Source organism: Lissotriton helveticus, chromosome 12 (assembly GCF_964261635.1).
Source record: "Lissotriton helveticus chromosome 12, aLisHel1.1, whole genome shotgun sequence".
Classification (NCBI taxonomy): domain Eukaryota; kingdom Metazoa; phylum Chordata; class Amphibia; order Caudata; family Salamandridae; genus Lissotriton; species Lissotriton helveticus.
This window is the reverse complement of record NC_136073.1, coordinates 246,018,495-246,038,483: the sequence shown is the minus strand read 5'-3', so window position 1 is coordinate 246,038,483 and position 19,989 is coordinate 246,018,495. Positions and strand designations below refer to the sequence as shown.

The 19,989-nt window shown below is 44.2% G+C and overlaps 1 protein-coding gene across 1 annotated transcript in view; it reads right to left on the bottom strand.

Moving 5' to 3' along the window:
• Positions 1-18,963, bottom strand: part of LOC144798950 (uncharacterized) — a 120,896-nt gene extending 101,933 nt beyond the window's left edge. Inside the window, exon 1 of the mRNA XM_078670089.1 lies at positions 18,849-18,963. Coding sequence (XP_078526215.1) covers positions 18,849-18,930 — 82 coding nt within the window. The 5' untranslated portion in view covers positions 18,931-18,963. The remainder of the gene's footprint in view (positions 1-18,848) is intronic.
• Positions 18,964-19,989: the final 1,026 nt, after the last annotated feature.

Below are 19,989 nucleotides of genomic sequence, written 5' to 3'. Positions count from 1 at the left end.
ATCATAAAAGTGCACAATTAAAAACGAATATATCACATTTCCATCTCACACTTAGCGATAGAGTAAATTTGTCACAATAATAAGGTCATGGGGCATACAGTTTAACAATCCATCGTAAAAAAGAGTATACAGATAAAATCAAATAATTCATTAATATAATAAATAAAGTAGTTAAGATGTTAAAAATTCTTCATAGGGGAGGAGCCTAGCTCGCGACCGAGATGGCCGCGCTTTAGCTCGGCTCCGTTCGCCCGCCTGTGTTTTTCACATTTATCCTGCATTTATCCTGCCCCCGGAAGCCCTCCTTGCTGTGTGGTACTACTACGACGCACTGCAGGCACTTACCACTTGTTCCGGTTGTCCTGGCTGCTGTGGGTCCGGTGCAGTGCCCCCGACCATTCCCGGGACTCGAGAGCGGACTGGCCTGGTTCTTCGTCCCGGCTCCTGGGCCGGATGCAGCCTGCGGGCTTGCCCTTCGGGGCGCGCTGGAGGTGATTGGAGGGCCGCTGTTCGTGTGAGCCGGAGGTTCCTGGCCGGGAGACTCCTGTGTGGCGGCAGCCTTGGATGGTGACGCTGCCCTTCCTTATTGGGGTTCCTCGTGTGTTCAGCTTCCTCCCCCTTTGTTCTCCGGTCCGGCCATTTTGTTCTTTGCCGCCGGACTCGGAAAACGGGACTGGCGACATTGGGGGGCCGGTGAATCCCCTTCTTCTGGTGGCCCCCCTTCCTGTCCGGGGTGTTTTTCTGCCTGTCGGCGGGACTTCGTCTGCTTGACTGCCGCCCCGGCGGAGGTTGTTGGCCGCGCGGCCTGTTCGGGCTCTCGGGATGGCGACCAACCCCATTTGTTTGGGCCGGGCCCGGACGAGCACTGGGGGCCCGCCGCAAGGCCCGGGTGTCGGATACTGTGAAGGTTTTCCTGCACTTAAGGGGATCTTGAACATCCTGCTATCCTGGCGGCTCTCGGTGGCCGCGCCACTCCTGGCTCTGGAGACGGTTCCTCACTGCGGGCCTCCCGGGCCCCCACGACCGGATGAGGCATTGATATCGCGGGGTGTGGCTGGTACTCTCCTGGCGGACTCGGCCCCGGCTGCCGCCCCGGAGGTGCGCAACCTGATGGCGCCTTCTCCTCCTGTGCTGCCTCCTCTGCCCTTGGCCCGGGAGCTGGATTTTGTTTTGCCGGACTTTCATGATTCTCCTGGTCCCTCTAAATCACCACTGCCCGATGACGTCTCCTGTGCCGGCCCGGATGGGTCGGCTTTTATGGATATATCCTTGGAACTGTGCCTGCATCGTTTGCTACATTCTGTGCTTTTCCTGGATATTCCGTGCTTTTCTTCCTGTGACTTTTTTGGACTCCCGTTGGACTCTCCTGCTGCCTGCCTTCTGTTCTTTCTGGCAGGGTCCTCGTTGGATCGGACCCTTACTGCTTTGGATAAAAAGGGTCAGGGCTGATGAAAACTGACTCTTATATGCGGTAGCTCATGAACGGTTTGGAAGATCTCTGTGTCCTGATATGGTTCTGTGTAATTGGTTAGTGTTCCTGGACTTTGGCCTGATACTCTTTGGCTTCCCGTGGACTTGGACCTTTAACCCGGGCGGGTGGATGGGTGCGTTTACTCCTGTCTTTGGCCCTCCCCCGTGTGTATGTTTGTATGTCTTTACTCCCTTCTTTCCTTCCCTTCCTCCCCCCCCCCCCTTTTTTTTTTTTTGTCTTTTAACTCCAACTTTTCTTGCTCCACTATATTTCGGGTTCTATTTAGGGCGACAGGCACGCTGCGGGGGGGGTAGGCCGTAGCCTTCTGCAGGGGTGCAGGGTGGGCTTAGGGGTGGGTGGGGGGGGTCTGTTTGTGCCGGGGGGTCTTTTTCCCCCCTTATTTTCCCCTTTTTTTGTTCTATGGCTCTTGTGTATTCACTTTTTCGGGACTCTGTCACCTCGTGTCTCCCCCGGGGGTTTTCTGTCCTTCTTCCGGTGCGTGGCTGATTGTGGTTCGCTGCCTATTCTGGTATCGTGTTTCTGTTATATCGCATGCCGGTTTTATTGTCCTGTTTTTCCCCCTGGGGGTGCATGGTCTGGCGGGTGTTCCTTTTGTTGTCATTTTCTCCCTCTTTCCCTTCCTCCTTTATGGAGGTCCCCCTTTTCTGATGGGGTGCGTATTGCATAGTCTTTGTGATGGGGCTTTTTGATCACGTCTTCTTTGTTCGGGTAGGGGCGGAGGTGAGTGAGCGCGATTGACTGTTGCCACTGTCGCTATTTGATGGTCTGATTCTGTTTCTGTCCGTTGCTAGATTTGATTATATGGAGTCATTTTCTTACGTTGTGTTTATAAAATGGCGGCTTGCCGCGGTCCCTCCCTTGTATTCTCATAGACGGCCCGTTATTCCTTTGGTCCCCTCCCCGTGCTAGAAAATTAACCTTTCTTATCCTGCTCTTGCTGAACGCTCGATGGTTTTTATTGCTTCACCAGTGCTCCTGCTGTTATATCCTGTGCAGATCTTCCTTTTGTATGCTGGTTATTCGACCATTCTGTTCTGGCCAGCCCGTGGGGTTGTAGGCCAGTATTTGTGAGCTTTCATTGTTCAATAAAGGTTTTAAAAAATAAAAAAAATAAAAAAATAAAAAAAATTCTTCATAATTTTTTTTTTTAAAACATTAAGACACATATCTCATAAATTATTAGTCATAACGTAATATATCTGGACACTCCATAGAGAAAATAATTCATCATTCATCGTGTCAGTTCAGTTTCGTTGCATATTCCTTCAGGTTCAAATGACACCAATAGGTCAAGTTGTTGTGTCACAAACGTGTTAAATTATTCCACAGCAATCCATTACATGTGTGTGTCAACATTATGCATCACATGACCCGTCGATGTGTTTCGACTCCTATGGTTGATGTCTGGGGCTTCCTCAATGCATCACATGACCCGTCGATGTGTTTCGACCCCTATGGTTGATGTCTGGGGCTTCCTCAATGCATCACATGACCAGCCGATGTGTTTCGACCCCTATGGTTGATGTCTGGAGCTTTCTCAAGGTTCAAAATGCATATGTAAATAGCATTGGAAAGCTGTCTCCCTTTATTCATGACGGCTGGGGCAGAAAAAGGTCCCCAAACCGACATGTGGCACCTGACTTCAGTCACTGCAAAGGTTTGCGGACTTGTCGTGTATTTCTATAGGTTCTGAATCGATCCCCCTATTCCTGACCCTATTCTGGTTAAACTACCTAGCTAGTTAACTAACAGTCAGCCCATGAGGCAAGAAATTCCCCATGATGCAGATACCGTTATCTGACGCAGTCACACTACGGCACAGGAACGTGTTATCTGATTAGGTCATAACGCTTGAGATCTAATTAGACAAGCGATATTCCTCCAGCCCCTGATAAGGCATACGACGTTCTCATAACAAATCAAACCTATGACAACCTGGATAATCCGTGCGGCCATTGTTTTGATTTCACAGAGAACTTTAGTAAAGAATGTGCTAACGAGCAAGTCGTATGACATCTTTATTGACGTACCTATGTCCATCCTTACGTCAATCCCGGCACCTTTAAGGTATAAATATTGCCGATCTTGCCCTATGCAAAACACACGCGTGGTGACAAGACGGAGCAGCCACACTTGCCGAAGCCGAGAGCAGAAGCAGACCCCGCAGGCAGCAGCCCCGCCTTCCTGACGCGCTGAGAGACGCGCTGCTATCTCAAGCCGAGAGACCCAGCACCGGCGCTTCCGGGTAGCCCTCGCAGGCAGCCTGGAATATCGAGAGCAGAGAAAGAGATACCATTCCTCATTCATCCTAAATTCCAGGTACAGAACTGAATAACCCCTCCTAGAGAATTCTTTAGTTATTCACTTGGCAAAAACAAACTTAACTTAAACTGTAACTTTCTATTCCCGCCCACGCATTAGACTTAGGTCAGGTACACGGGGTAGGCGTATTTAGAAACACCAGTTGAGTACGTTTAGTCAAATGTATATGTGTATGTAAATATATTTTAATCATTTTAAACATCATATGTCTCAGAAACCATATCAATGTTTTTACAGTATTATTTTATACTATTGCTTCTAATGTATGCACTTTACTTAACTATAAGTATCGCAATAATATCGATCCATTTCTCTTGTACGAGAAAAGAGACTGATCAATAAATAACACCTTTTATTGAACACGCCCGTCTCTTCCTTTTCTCTACATTCTGATGAGACTAAGAATGCACGTACTGACTGAGTAAAATAATTGCCTTGTGCTCACACGACTCTCGAGATTGACTCTTGATTAGGGGAGAGCAAAGTTGTCATGTTCTATGGTTGTCAGAAACTAAATCCCTTCTTGTCTAATCAGGGAAGTTAATCCTTCCTTGAACATTCGAGAAAGTTTCTAGCGAACTCTGAGCTTAGCTGGCAAACCCAAAAATTAAGTCTAGTATCGACAGTAGTAGACCTAGTTAACGTCTGGCCTAGGCCTTTACTGCTGTAGGTACTATTCCAATGCGCAGAGCCTATTGGGAAAATAGGAACTACACTACATGGCGCCCAACGCGTTTGGAAAGGGCGATAAAACTAACGTAAGACATTTAGAGTAACTCAGTCGTGCTTTCTCACTCAGACCCCTTTTCCCAAAATACTCCAAAGACGTCTGGAGTGGGTGAAAGGTTATTATATCCTCCAAAACCTCGCAGGAGGGAACTCCTATGTATGGTTCTTGGTCTAGTCAACGTTGAAGGATAAAACAGTTCCAGAATATTGTGCATCTAATCTCTGTTTCCATAAAGAAACCTGATCTGCAAATAAAAATAATACCATCCTGTCAGTAAAATGGGAGACAGTGATGGAGAAAGAGAGGCAATTAGATTAGCTACTGAAATAGCAGATGCTGATGCTACCATGCAAACAGCAGACCCGGATATAATACTCATCCAGGTCGCCAAAAGGAGATCTATAACCTTAAAACTTATAGAAAATGGACTGACACCTAGAGGTGGCACAGTCATATTCGTAATTGAGGCACACGAATATCGGCAGACAGAGGTATACTATACATGGATACATTTTCCAGCAGCAAATGCTGTAACAAAGTACTTCCACTATTACAAAGTAGAGGAACCTCCTGAAACGTACACTCCTTTCGAGGAGGTGGAAGTACCACTCAAATTCCAAGAGCATTTGCTCTTATTTGATGGCGCCCTAAAACATAATAATCACATTACAAGGCTCGGTCCTTTAGGAAGACCAGGAGCAACGTGGCCGGTCTTAGCCGGATACACACCACATCCAGACATCGACGAGATGACTGCACCAGAGCTATTAATACAGCTAAAACAACTACTAAAAATTCACAGACAATTAGTTCAGTATGTAATGCGGACTTCTACAATTCAGCCAGCGATTAAACTACCACAGCTGACCTCTCACCAGGGGAACACAAATAAAATTACACCACAGAACATCCAATCCTGCCTAGGTAAGGTTCCAGCTAAAAGGGAACAGATACCATTCTGGTTGGCACAGAAAATCACCCAAATAGAGGCGGTGTTTCCTGACACCACCCCATTAGAAAAACACAGGATTCTGACTATATGTCTCCCAATGGGAATCGCACCACACATTGAGGACTGTGACACTTGGGGTACAGTCTTTGCTTCCATCTACACAAAAACGCACGGTGTTCCATCCATTTCGGTAATACCAGATGTGCTAAAGCAAATTCAAGATGAATATGGTCCAGAACCTGCTTTAACTCTTGGTATGAAATTACTGAAAGACTTCAAGCAGGTCTCGGCTATATTACTAGCCAACATAAAGGGTGAAGCAGCAAACGTGGCGATCCGCCAGAGGTTAAAAGAGACAGATATAGCAGACCAACCAGCTGAAATTGCCAGAATCATAGAAAAATCCTATGAAGAACTAGGCAGAGATAGTCTAGGTGGAATACCAGTAAAACCGCAACTGACTACAAGTCCAGAAAAAATGTTTTTTAATAATAATAATAATTCACCAAAAAGAACTGGGATGGGAACAAACAATCCAATCCTAAAGAAAAGAAATTCCAGTCCAGAGGAAGGTCTCCTAGGCGAAGAGAGAAATCTCCAAACCCGAGACAAAGGTCACCTCAGAGTGAACCCTCTGGGAATAGATATAACCTTAGAAATAGGGATAATATTAAAAAACCTGATAGATATCAAGACATTGATACACGTCCCTCTCAATCTTTTCAGAATTCCTCGCAGAAATCGGAAAGAAGAGGACGATCAGAAGAGCACGCCAAGTCCAAAGACAAGGAACCTGCTCAACTGAAAAAGAAATCACAATTTCCAAAAAAGAAGGTAGCCAGTATCAAGGTAGTTAACAATGCCGAGAATACTGAGGACACAATTGAAAAACGGAGAGTGGGCCCAGACAATGCTAGACAGCGCAGCAGAGGTGAGCATAGCTCGCAAAGTCCTTATGAATCATCTGGAGACAGTGGACACGAATGAATACCTTCAAGTGGAAACTGCAGATACCAGAGTTAGCAAGCCCCACAAAATATACGAGATAACATTACGTATAGAGGGAGATAAGACTAGGAAAATAAGGGGACTATTTTGGGATAACCTATCCAAGGGCTATGACATCCTTCTAGCTGAAAAAGACTGGCCACCGGAGTTTGTCAGGGAGTGCCCTCATGGCGAAGAAGTAATTATGCCTGCCTTCTCGAATCAAATACCGATTCATAAAAAATACACACTTGCTAGAAAGTGGGCAGTGGCCTTAGCACCTGCTTTATATAAAAATCACGTAGGATGGGATGAGGATTCTCCTCCTCACAAAGTCCAGTTAAAATCACAACCAACTGCACAAAGGCAGTACCCAATTAAGCAAGAAGCTAAAAAACAAGTAAATGAAATACTAGATCAGCTAGAATACCAAGGGGTGATTGAAACTTGCACCTCACAAATGAACAATCCTTTGTTTCCGGTCTCCAAACCAGACAATTCGTACCGTCTAGTTTTGGATTACCGACACCTTAACACATGTTGCAAAACTTTTGCAGTGCAAAACTCACACAGTGCTGCACTAATGAATAACATAGTGCGCAAAAAATACAAAACAACCTTGGACATCTCCAACTGATTCTTTTGTCAAAACATAGCACCAGAGAGCAGATATTTAACTGCATTCTCAGTAAATGGCACTCAAAAACAATTCTGTCGGTTAGCCCAGGGGTACAAGAATAGCCCGGGGGTATTCTCAGCGAGAGTAACAGAATTACTACAACAATATGATGATGAAGCATTATCTTATGTCGATGACATTTACTTAACAGATGATGACTTGGAAACTCACTTGAAAAGAGTGAACACCATAATACTTGGTTTCGCTGCAGAGGGTTACAAATTCAACTTCAAAAAGTCCAGAATTGCCCATCTGACGGTCCTATTCTTAGGATATGAGTTATCAAGTGAAGGCAAAAGCCTGGCAGACAATTTCCTAGAGAAATGTGCCGTAATCCAAGCTCCTAAAACACTAAAAAACCTACAGTCAATTCTAGGCTTCCTAAATTTCGGAAGAACTTACATTGCTAATTACGCAGAAAGGGTCAAGCCCCTTTACGATCTAATTAAACCAGACTTTAAAAGATCCAGTTGGACTCAAACTCACACAGAAATTTTGAGATCCTTACAAACAGACATGCTAATTAAAACAAAATTAGAAACCCGTGATAATACACGCAACCTTGTGATCCGAGTCATCCCAGGGAAATGCGGATACACATACCTGACCTCTAATGAGGGAGAAAAGGTACCAATTGCATTCAAATCACACTTGTACACTAAGGCTGAAATGAAATTTAGCCCAACGGAAAAAATTCTTACAGCAACACAGACAGCTATAGCAAAAGAACGAGCCCTGGCACAAGGTAAACGAATAATAATCGTGACACCAATACCAGCCTTAGAGGCGGTAACAAAGGCAAGCATTCCAAATGCGAAAGCACTCCATCCGAGATGGATACAATGGGCTAACTCTCTTGCTGCAACAGACGTGGTGTACGAATTTGATCCTTACTTAAAAACACAAGAATTTCTACAATATGAATTCGAATGTCCTCTGCCAACCGAAATTCTGCCTCTAGACCAATACGGCTGTATAATATATACAGACGGATCAGCACAACCCGCAGTAGGGGGTAAACAAGCTTACAGTGCTGCGTGCGCGATTGTTAAAGGTCGTTGGCACGAAGGGAAATTTAAACCAACCCTGACTAAGACCCAATCTCTAGGAGATTGCACAGCTCAGCGAGCTGAATTACTAGCATTCAAGATGGCGCTTGAAAATACCGATCGAGAATTCCCCACACTCATAGTGTGCGATTCGTATTATTGCGTTCAATCTTATAATGAATACTTGCAGATCTGGCTTCAAAATGGTTTCAAGGATGCGAAAGGAGGCACAATCAAGCATAAAATGCTATGGGAACAAGTAGCTCTTTTACAAAAAGAACTACCAAAGACTCACGTGATACATACACTGAGTCATCAACGTGATGGCGTTCACGTTGCAGGGAATTCATTGGCTGATGAGGCCGCGAAGGCAGCTGTGCAAACGGCTTCCGTAGCTGCCATCACCCGGTCAAAAACAAAAATAGACAGCGAAATATTACAAGCTGTCAGCGCTTCTGAAAAGGATTCGATAGAACCACTCCCTAAAGGCTTTCCATTAAAGTACTCATACATAACAGATGAAAACAATGTTCCTTTTGCTCAAATCCCTGGAGTGGGGGATAGGGCAATTCCAAACATGGAACACAGATTAGGACTAATAATAGCGGCACACGAAGGGCTTGCTTCTACCCATGCTGGCGTCTCAGCCACAGTATCATTATTAAAACAGAGATACTGGTGGCCGCAAATGAGAAGACAAACAAGGAACTATGTTCTAGCATGTGAAATATGTCAAAAAATGAAAGTATCAACTGTGAGACGTCCAGCACAGACGCCCCTTCTAATCTCGGATAAACCATTAGCCTGTGTTTATCTAGACCACTGCGGTCCCTTACAAAGGGACGGTAACTATAAATATATCTTGGTCGCAGTGGACTCATGCACGAGATTCATATGGATGTGGCCCCAGCGAACGGCTGACGCCAGAACTGTTATAAAAGATTTGCGGGTCTTTATCGGCACATACGCAATTGGCATTCTGCATTCGGACAATGGTCCTGCTTTTAGCTCTCGGGCTTATAAGGAGGCCATGGTCAGCATGGGCGTGCAATTGCGGTACTCTTGTCCATTTCACCCTGAGGGGAACGGAATTGTTGAAAGAAAAAACCGTGACATAAAGCAATCTATAACGGCAAAGGTATTAGGTTCGGGAGCTGGGTGGGTCAAACATCTAATAAGTGTCCAACGTAGTCTAAATAACTTGCCAAGAAATTCTCTGAAGGGATTCAGTCCGTACGAATTATTATTCGGACCTAGGATGTTGATCTCTGACCTTGATAGTCAGACTTCAGTGGTAATAGAAAAAACCTTTGAAGTCAAAGACCGTTTGGCTATTTTGCAGGACTTAAACAAAACAAGAAAAGACCTGAGCAACATACAGTTGAAACAACAGCCAACAACCACTGAAGAATCACCACCTGTCCCAGCAAGACCTGTCTGGATTCCAAAAGTCGGGGATCTAGTCAGGGAAAAGATTGCGGTAAAGAAGGAATTTGGGCCTTCTTACAGAAAAGCAGTTCCTGTCTTGTCTGTCAACGGGACAAGATCAGTTGTACTACCGCCACTTGCTGGAAAAAAGGAGAACCGAGTTGTATCCATCGACCTGGTAAAACCACAACATGTGGCCGATAACAAACAGTAGGCCAAGTGGACTCCCAATAAGTAGCAGAACACCAAGGTTTGCTACCAGTACAGAGGTCCTATCAAAGAGGCTCATCACATTCGAAACGCCTACAGAAGAACAACAAGGACTATGCAACAATGCAATAGAACTTAGACCTCTGAAAACCCAAATAAAGACATTTAGTAGAGACACACCAATCTATACAGAAGTACCAAGTGAAAATGCAAGAAACAAAAATCCTGAACCAATTGGAACAATTGACAGAACTGCATCCGGTTACTTCATCAACTTCGATGATTCCTCTGACGGTTTCAGCGAACAAAAGACACAGCCATCATCAAAATCCTTTAAAGACAAAGCGAAGGAACTTTTGAAACAACTAAAAGAAACATATCTGATTTCTCCATGGATTGAATTTTGGGTGGGTTTTGGTGCATTTATCCTCATACTTTGGCTCATCATGGTATTTACCTTGGGACGCTTCATTGAGGGAAAATATGCTAAAATGGACACAGCAAGTCAGAACATCAACTTGGTCCTCAAACCACACACATCTTCACACGTCGAGAAACGAGAACTTTCTTCAGAACTTTCTTCAGCCAACTTCACAGCAATTCCAATACCTGGTGGGGTAGCCTGGGACAACACTGACTATGAAATTTATGGTCCGGTCGAGATCCTGAAATATCCACACCAAATCAAGATCTCTTTGAGTGACTTTGCAAAACCAAACTCATTTGCTGATGATTGGGACTTTGAAAGTATTAACAATATGATGTCTGACTTAGTAATGTCTGCTAAATTTACAAAACATGATTATTTGCAGGGTTCTACAAATTATGATAGTATGTATTGCTATAACCACTATGGTAACCATTTCTTGCATAAATCTGCACAACCTAGAAATGTTTTAAGTTATAATCAATGGGAACATTGTGCTACACCTCCAAAAGGGAGCTCTAGAACCGTATATGACAAATATTCATATTTTTCAGGTTTTAACATAACTAATGCTGAAACATTTTATTACAAATTGTCAAACAAGACAGGGATGAAAACCATGATAACCAACACAAAATTGATATATTCCGATTCTTTCTTTGAAAAAATGAATACTTTTGGATTTGATTATTGGGACAAACATGTTGATTTGAAAAGTGTTTGGGGTACAAAAGAATGGCAAGTACAGGGTTTAGAAGCTTTGTTTAGAGCCTGCATGATCCCAGAACAAATGATATTTTTAAATGACACCGTCCAACAAACCACCTGTCTTGGCCTAGCAAAAATCAAAGATTTAAATAACCTATCTATTCCAAAGCCAACAATGTTTAGCAATAACTCTGATACAGATGAAGGAATAGACATAAACCATATACTTAACCAAAACAGAACACATCCTGATTGGAAACAATGGTTGATCTGGCCCACAGATACAAATAACTGTCAAGATAGATTCCTGAATAAAACACAGGGTTTCAAAATGACCAGGCCAGACCCTAGATATCCCCAAAGACATCACCCAGGGATAATAACAACCTACAGTGTGGGCAAATTATGCCTTCAATGGCTACAAACTTCCACACTGCCTGAAATTAAGCAACACCTAACTTTACTTACTGATGGTGCTGACTTGCGTGATTTCATACTGGGACCACGCAAACAGCGTCATAAGCGTTTCATAGCAGCCTCTGTATATGCAGCATACAATGAGGCCTGGAAGGTTACTCAAATTGAGACAGCAGAAAGAATACGGGAAATTGACCGTATTAATTTGGAAAAATCACTTTCTGTAGTGGACAATGGGTTAATGACTCTGTCCTCCAGAATTTTTTCATTGGACAGCATTGTGTCTTCAGCAATCGATATATTATCGCAAGACTTACTATTATTACAACATGGTCAGTCACAATTGCGTTCTATTGTACAGCTTGGTTGGACGTTACAAAATCTGCGTTCAGGCTATGTGCCTTGGCGTTTAATCAACACAACGTCACTATTCCAAATCTTTAACCTTACTGATAGACAAATCGGTATGGCGCAGAAGGGTGCTGATTATACAATCTTGAGCATTGAAAAACTAGAAAGATTACCAATGACAATGTCAGAACGACCTGTCAGTGAATGGATAATACACGGAATCATAAATATTCCAATCTCAACCTTCAGGTTTCAATACTGCCAAAAATATATACAGGCTGGCATGTACGAGAAATTGGGAAAAGGGTACCTTAAAACAACTTGGAACCTGCCCTATTCACATGCATGTGTCAGTAACAAAGGACAGAAAGTGTTTCTTAGTGGCAACAATTGTGCTATGTCACTGAGCGGCACGCTTCTGTGTAACGGTATTAGTTTGCACGGAGCCTGTGAAGGGAATTCATACAACCTTTCATGTCACCAGCAAGGCGCACCTGCAACTGAAATAGAACCATTCTTTCAAAGACTCTATAATGGGAGTTACATTCTTATTGTAGACCGCAGATGCTGTAGTCTTATGCCCGGGACTCCTTATCTCGTCACTACGACGGCGAAGGTCAAGTGCTGTGGACGTTCTTTGTTCCCCAGCTCCTTTCCAGACAGGGAGGCAAGGGCATGGCCCGGTCTGAAAATTACTTCTATTCGAATAGACACTTTAAGCAGAATGAAAACAGTGCTTCTTCAGACGCCTACAAGGCTCACGTCATCTAAAGAAACGTATGATCTACAAGTCGCAAGGACGACTGCAGAGATACATACATTATTATCAACCAATTCCCCCGTACATTTCGCGGAAATCCTGAGCGAAATCTTAAATATTTCTGATACCACAGGGGTCTCAAAGGTATTTAAGACAGTATTTTCGATGGCATTAACACCATTCAAAGCCATACTGGGTATTTTTCCAGACTTCGTCCATTCGATTTTTGGCGGACTTCCCCTGATCCTAGGACTAATTGCAGGAATCCTATTCCTAGTCCTTATTTTTCGTTATGGCAACCCATGTCACAGAACAAAATCTCACGACAATGGAAGATACGATCCTAGCCATTGGATACCGGGACCGGATATCAAAAATCCTGGGACTCTCCCGGCTTAGAGACCTAAACATGACTTGGTTTCTATCATTTCGACCAATGTGGCAAAGGTGTGTTTTACCTGTACTAAGGTGTCTGCTATGCGGAGAAGAATGCGTGTTAGACACCTGTCTGACGCTACAATCGGATGCGCCAGTGGATGCAGATACACTGTTGGTTCCTACCAAGGTTCACGCACTGTGCTGCCCTCAAAGGCTGCCAATTCTGATGACGGCATTCCTGGAATCTTCACCACTGCGATTGAAGAGTAGTGAAGTTCAAGATGAAAGCAGCATCGAACAGGTACGACCTTCTGTCAGCAATGCAAATCAGAATGTCAATGGAGACAATCATGCGCATGAATGCATGGTTACCCCTATTTCCGACTTAGTGGAACTTTCCCATGAAGCTGTTGACAGTTTTTTCGAAAGCCTGAATGATATGATGTTCTCTCCGGAACAGAAATAGAGACTTTTGAGTAAACTCGCACACGGCGTTCCCTGAATTCGGCCTTCAACTTTAAAAATAAAGTCACATGAACAATTACAATCCAGTTCACGGACAGCAACTTTTTTCAGCAAGCCCCTAAAATATTTTTCTATATATTTTTTCCCGGGACACTGATCTTCTGCTTAAAGTAAGAAACTATTCCTAGAGAACTAAGATTTCTATTTTTTTAGATTCTTTATAGACTTTATATAGACTTTAGCTGCCCACTGGTATGTTCACAATATATTTTATGTGATGAAATGGTTTCGACTTTTTTTCTGTATAGCCATATTAAGAGCCATTTCATGTGTATTTATCATATACCAACAAACAATAATGCATAACAATGCGTGTTTACTTTTGCATTTGATTCATAGCTTAAGTGCATACGATATATATGTCTGCAATTTTTCAGTATATTTGAAAATTTCAAAATGCATTTATGTATTTTGGGGTGGTAAGGTATACACTATACTCTATAGTATGTTGTACTATGTTATACTATGCATAGATTAGTAGATATGACCATAGTTAGCGTGGAGTGGGTGTCGTGTATTTCTATAGGTTCTGAATCGATCCCCCTATTCCTGACCCTATTCTGGTTAAACTACCTAGCTAGTTAACTAACAGTCAGCCCATGAGGCAAGAAATTCCCCATGATGCAGATACCGTTATCTGACGCAGTCACACTACGGCACAGGAACGTGTTATCTGATTAGGTCATAACGCTTGAGATCTAATTAGACAAGCGATATTCCTCCAGCCCCTGATAAGGCATACGACGTTCTCATAACAAATCAAACCTATGACAACCTGGATAATCCGTGCGGCCATTGTTTTGATTTCACAGAGAACTTTAGTAAAGAATGTGCTAACGAGCAAGTCGTATGACATCTTTATTGACGTACCTATGTCCATCCTTACGTCAATCCCGGCACCTTTAAGGTATAAATATTGCCGATCTTGCCCTATGCAAAACACACGCGTGGTGACAAGACGGAGCAGCCACACTTGCCGAAGCCGAGAGCAGAAGCAGACCCCGCAGGCAGCAGCCCCGCCTTCCTGACGCGCTGAGAGACGCGCTGCTATCTCAAGCCGAGAGACCCAGCACCGGCGCTTCCGGGTAGCCCTCGCAGGCAGCCTGGAATATTGAGAGCAGAGAAAGAGATACCATTCCTCATTCATCCTAAATTCCAGGTACAGAACTGAATAACCCCTCCTAGAGAATTCTTTAGTTATTCACTTGGCAAAAACAAACTTAACTTAAACTGTAACTTTCTATTCCCGCCCACGCATTAGACTTAGGTCAGGTACACGGGGTAGGCGTATTTAGAAACACCAGTTGAGTACGTTTAGTCAAATGTATATGTGTATGTAAATATATTTTAATCATTTTAAACATCATATGGCTCAGAAACCATATCAATGTTTTTACAGTATTATTTTATACTATTGCTTCTAATGTATGCACTTTACTTAACTATAAGTATCGCAATAATATCGATCCATTTCTCTTGTACGAGAAAAGAGACTGATCAATAAATAACACCTTTTATTGAACACGCCCGTCTCTTCCTTTTCTCTACATTCTGATGAGACTAAGAATGCACGTACTGACTGAGTAAAATAATTGCCTTGTGCTCACACGACTCTCGAGATTGACTTTTGATTAGGGGAGAGCAAAGTTGTCATGTTCTATGGTTGTCAGAAACTAAATCCCTTCTTGTCTAATCAGGGAAGTTAATCCTTCCTTGAACATTCGAGAAAGTTTCTAGCGAACTCTGAGCTTAGCTGGCAAACCCAAAAATTAAGTCTAGTATCGACAGTAGTAGACCTAGTTAACGTCTGGCCTAGGCCTTTACTGCTGTAGGTACTATTCCAATGCGCAGAGCCTATTGGGAAAATAGGAACTACACTACAGACTAACCCCCCACTACTTACTCAGACCACATGAGACCCAACCCCATATAATAAAAAATAAGTTGTCCTTTGGGAATCATTCCAGGAAAACCTATAGTCCAACTTTAAGGTATTTAGTCTCTGATAAAATCCTACAACAGAGATCGAGTCGAACAGTCAGCACCACGTTCCCTGGTTACAGATTCAGATTGAAGGAATCTATGAATAAATGATAATCCTCCAACATGAACTGTGTTCCAAACTGTTGATATCCAGGGATGTGTACAGTGCATTTTCTATCACTCTTGTATACATTCTCCTACACTAGCACTGCATCCAGAGCTTGATTTCAGCCGGTGGATGCTGGTGGGGGCCACAGGCACATATTTTTGGACACTGGCACTTATTTTCCCACATCAGAGTTTCACCCAATGCAAGAGAGGGGAAAACACACAAAGTAGAAAGATGAAGGAAGACAAACACGAAAAAAAAGACAGAAAAAAGTCACAAAGAGGGAAAGGGGCAGTGAGTGTCTGAAAGTGAATTAAAGAGGCCTGAATGTAATTGAAAACTGCACTGTTTTGGTATTCGCCTTTCTGACATGTAATTGCACCAGTCGTAGGCTTCTGGGCAGAGATTTGGTCACCAGTACTCATTCATTTACAAATTAAAAACTGACTGTGTTGTCTGAACTTTTCCATTGTACAGTGTGCGCCTTGCATGCAGTGACGGCTGATATTTAACGGCAGTGGGGTAGAGTCGCGTGGGCGAAGGGATGATTAAAGAATTAAAACACTTTCCTGTTGCACGTGTTGCCTCTGTTCCTCTTCGCCTGCTTCCACGGCAAGAAGCAGGAAGCACCCGGCTCCCAGACTCCCCATAGGCAATCACAACGCGCAATGCAGTGCAGTGATTGGTCTAAGCGCTGTGGTTCGGTGCTCAGCCGGGGAATGGGAGGCTGGGCATGTTCTGCACCCTGGATGTAATGCAGCCTGCATGGAGAACATGCAAAATGCGCATGACGATTTTGCCGGCCCAAGACTACAGGCCAAAGCATTTTCCGCACTTGGAGTCGGCAAACCACCCCTGCCCTACTCTTTGAGTAGAGCAGCCCCGCCCGTCCCTACCCAGCTGAGGAAGGACAGAAAATAAAATGACAATAACAATGAGTTATCATTTTACTTTTTCCTAGTTGGCCTGCTCAGTGGGGTGACGCTCCTCCACCTTAGCGGAGAAGCCGCCACTGTGTGTATGTACATATCTTATATGAAGAGCAATATAATTTCTACTAAGGAGTTAAGTGTTGGGTTTTGAATAATGTTTGTATGATTATATATCCCATAACACTAATCATCGCACAATTCAACTCAATACTTTGAAGTCAAACTAAGGGTATTCCTGGAGTGAGTCCCACTGGACAACGGTGTTTTGTACTATACTGAATTACCCTAGTTTCTTTGTGCATATAGGGTTGTCCTTGTTTGGTTTATACACATGAGACTCGCCGCTTGCCCCGAGAGTTGGAAGGATTATTCTGTCCTCTGTTAGCGGACACCATGTGTCCGTTTAAGGGTCATACTTCACTGCGTCACTGATAAATACAGGGGGCCTCATTTATGAAAAGTGACACATCGCTGCATGAAAACAGCAATGCGTCACTTTTCACTGTACCCTCCTTGCGACACCAATGATATGTCATATTTACAGTATGATGCATCATTGCGCAAGGAGTTACAGATACCTCAGTATTTCTGACGTATCTGTATGGCGTAAAAGTGACGCATTGCTGGAGTGTGTCACAAAAGTGCCGCAACTCCAGCAATGTGCCCCATGTGAAAGGGCCTGCGTCAGTCTTACGCCTGCTGCTTTGTGTCCTAGAAGTGGCGCAGTGAAATCTCATAGATTTCACTGCGTCACTTCTACGACCCTTTCTTGCGTCAACACGCCCCCCTTGCATACATTATACCTGGCGCAGGTATAATGTGGCGCAGGGGTTTACAAAGTGATGCATCTACCTAGATGCGTCACTTTGTAAATATGGTGCAACAAGGCGCATTTTTTACGCCACTGGTGCGTCACAAAAAGTGACGCACCAGCGGCGTAAAAGTGACGCACAGCCTCATAAATGAGGCCATGGGAGACTACTTTTCAATGCAATTTACATATGCTTTTTGAGGCCTGAGGAAGACCCAAGCATTAACCGTATGGGGCGAAACATATGTTGGCTGGTCATATGATGCAATAATGTTTACGCACAAATGTAATGGATTCCTCAGGAATAATTAAACTAGTTTTTAATACAGCAGCTTGGTGTATTTATGTCATTTCGTCCTGAAGCAATACACTATCCGAATGATACATTACCTTTGATTGTAGCTAATAGTAATGTGTTCATACAAATGTATATAGTACCTGTGAAAACCTATGGCCCTCCTTGTGGAAATCTGCAGATTTGTAACTGATATTTGCAAACTCCAGGTGCTAACTCTTCACCCCGCTTGTGCAAAATGGCAGTGCTATACTTGCAAACTTTTCAGACTCTATGTACAACCACTGGTACCAGAGATGCACACTCTGAACACTGCACATGCGAACTTCTCATGCCTTAACTGCCTGCATGCTCCTGAGTCCTGACACCACACACAGACTCCACAGACCCTCCTGGGACACTCTTCTAACAGCACCGTCCATTGCTTCATTGCACACATCAACGCACGTCGTCCTATTCCACCGCACGCCTTCTATGTGCTACGCCTTTTATCGATCTCAGAAGGAGGAAAGTTTAAATTGGCCATGCCAGGATTATAACCGATGACCATGGCTCGAGATTACAGAGCCGTGTGCAACAGGCGCGAAGTCCACTGAGTTGCTCTACCTACCACTAAGTGCGCAGATTTATAACTCCTAAGCAGGGCACCGTGCCCGTCTAAATCTAGTTTTGCCAACTTGATGGGCACTAACACAATAGATAACATTTTTAACTATGCTTAATCGACGCATGCTTCTCATTTCACCGGCCGTGGAAGGATGAATAGCTAACTCAAGATGTAAGCCGCGACCAGATGAGTATATCAGATCATTGTTTGCATTTAGTGCTTGGAGCCAACTTCTGATGTCAGCACTTGCAAGTTTTCCTCGAGTTGCTTCCACGGCTGTCAGCGGTGCTTCTGTTTAACTAATGCTGCAGTTTTATTGTCTATCTGCCGCTCATCTGTTGCTCAGTTAATAAGGATAAATCTAAAACCCACGTCACGGTTGGATCCAGTCGAAAGCACTAGAGCTCGGAGAGAATTAAGAAACAGCAGCCGAATCTCAACTTCTCCATGTGAACAATTGTGTGCTCCTAGACACATCCCTCTAACTCACCGTACCTTAGTCCCTTTAGCAACCAAAAAGTGGCGCACCAAGCGACGGTTCAGTTCGCAGTAAGCCATGTGCAAGAAAATACATTTATTCACAGATGGTCGACTAGATTTTCTACTAGGGACACACTGGTTTTAGGAGCAGGCGCACGACCTACTGGGCTATTTTGCAAGCATGTGACAGCAGCGGCGTAAAAGAAGTCTCATTACCTTTGTCCAGCAGCGATTTCACGATCCCGGAGCCCACGGTGCCAGCCCCTCCCAGAACCAGGACCACTCTGTCTGAGGACATGTTGGTGGGCACGGCAGCGGCAGCAGTGCGGTGGGCGGCAGGCAGTGCAAGCTCTCAGCTCGCTGTGCCATACATCCCTTTTAGTACCGTGGAGGCAGCGTGGCCCCACCCCCTGCGCTTCGAGGCTTGCCTTGCACCAAGGAAACCACTCCTCGCATTTTGTTCTAATTACCCACCACGGGCATTGCTGCGTAGCTAGCCAGGCACTGAATATTCCCCCGCGCAGTTACCGAGGCAGCTTGGTGGGTTGGCACACCTGCTGCTTGCGTACGCTCCCGCAAGTGTGAGTGGCACGCGCGTTATGGGCTGCAGCCCGGTCATATTTATTAAACTATTGACCAGTGTGAAGCCAATTTATGCAATAGGGCTGCGTGCTACTAGCGCCAAGAGGTAGACGCGTGCTGCTAGCCCGAAGAGGCGTGCATTCGGATATACTTTAAAAGTTCACTACTGTGTTTTCTTTTCTGAAGCATGAAACGAGCATCTGACAGCTTTCTTAAAGTCTGCTAAAGTAGCACCGGCAACTTTACGGTAAAGTGTAAACACTGTTTTTTCAGTTGGTCCAAGTTTCCCTCCCTACCGAGTGAGTGAGTTAGTGAGCAGGTCAGCATGCAATGTGAATGTCAGTTTTAGAGCGGTGGGTGTGAATTGAGTGCACTCCCTTTGGTACCACGAGGGGGCAGTGCTGTGCAATGCCGAATGTTGGTGCGGCGTAGGAGGGAGGCAGAGGTGATGGGTAAACCCTAGCAACGGGAGGATGGACAGCTTGTGCAGGACTCGGTTGCCAATGTGCAGGGCCAGTGGAATTATGTGGCAGGGGCGGGACAAATTATGCAACCGGATAGAAAAAATTTTGCAACAAGAAAAGGCAAGTTATGTGGAATTCTGAGGCACGTTTTGCGATCGTATTACTTCGTTATTTTATTTCTCAACTTGTTAACACTGTTAGGGAATTAGTTGTACCTCAACAGTGCCAGTCTAACACCCAATAAGCTACAGAAAGGTGACCAGTCAACCTCTGCAAAGGGCCTTCCACTGCAAGTATCACTGTGTTTTTAG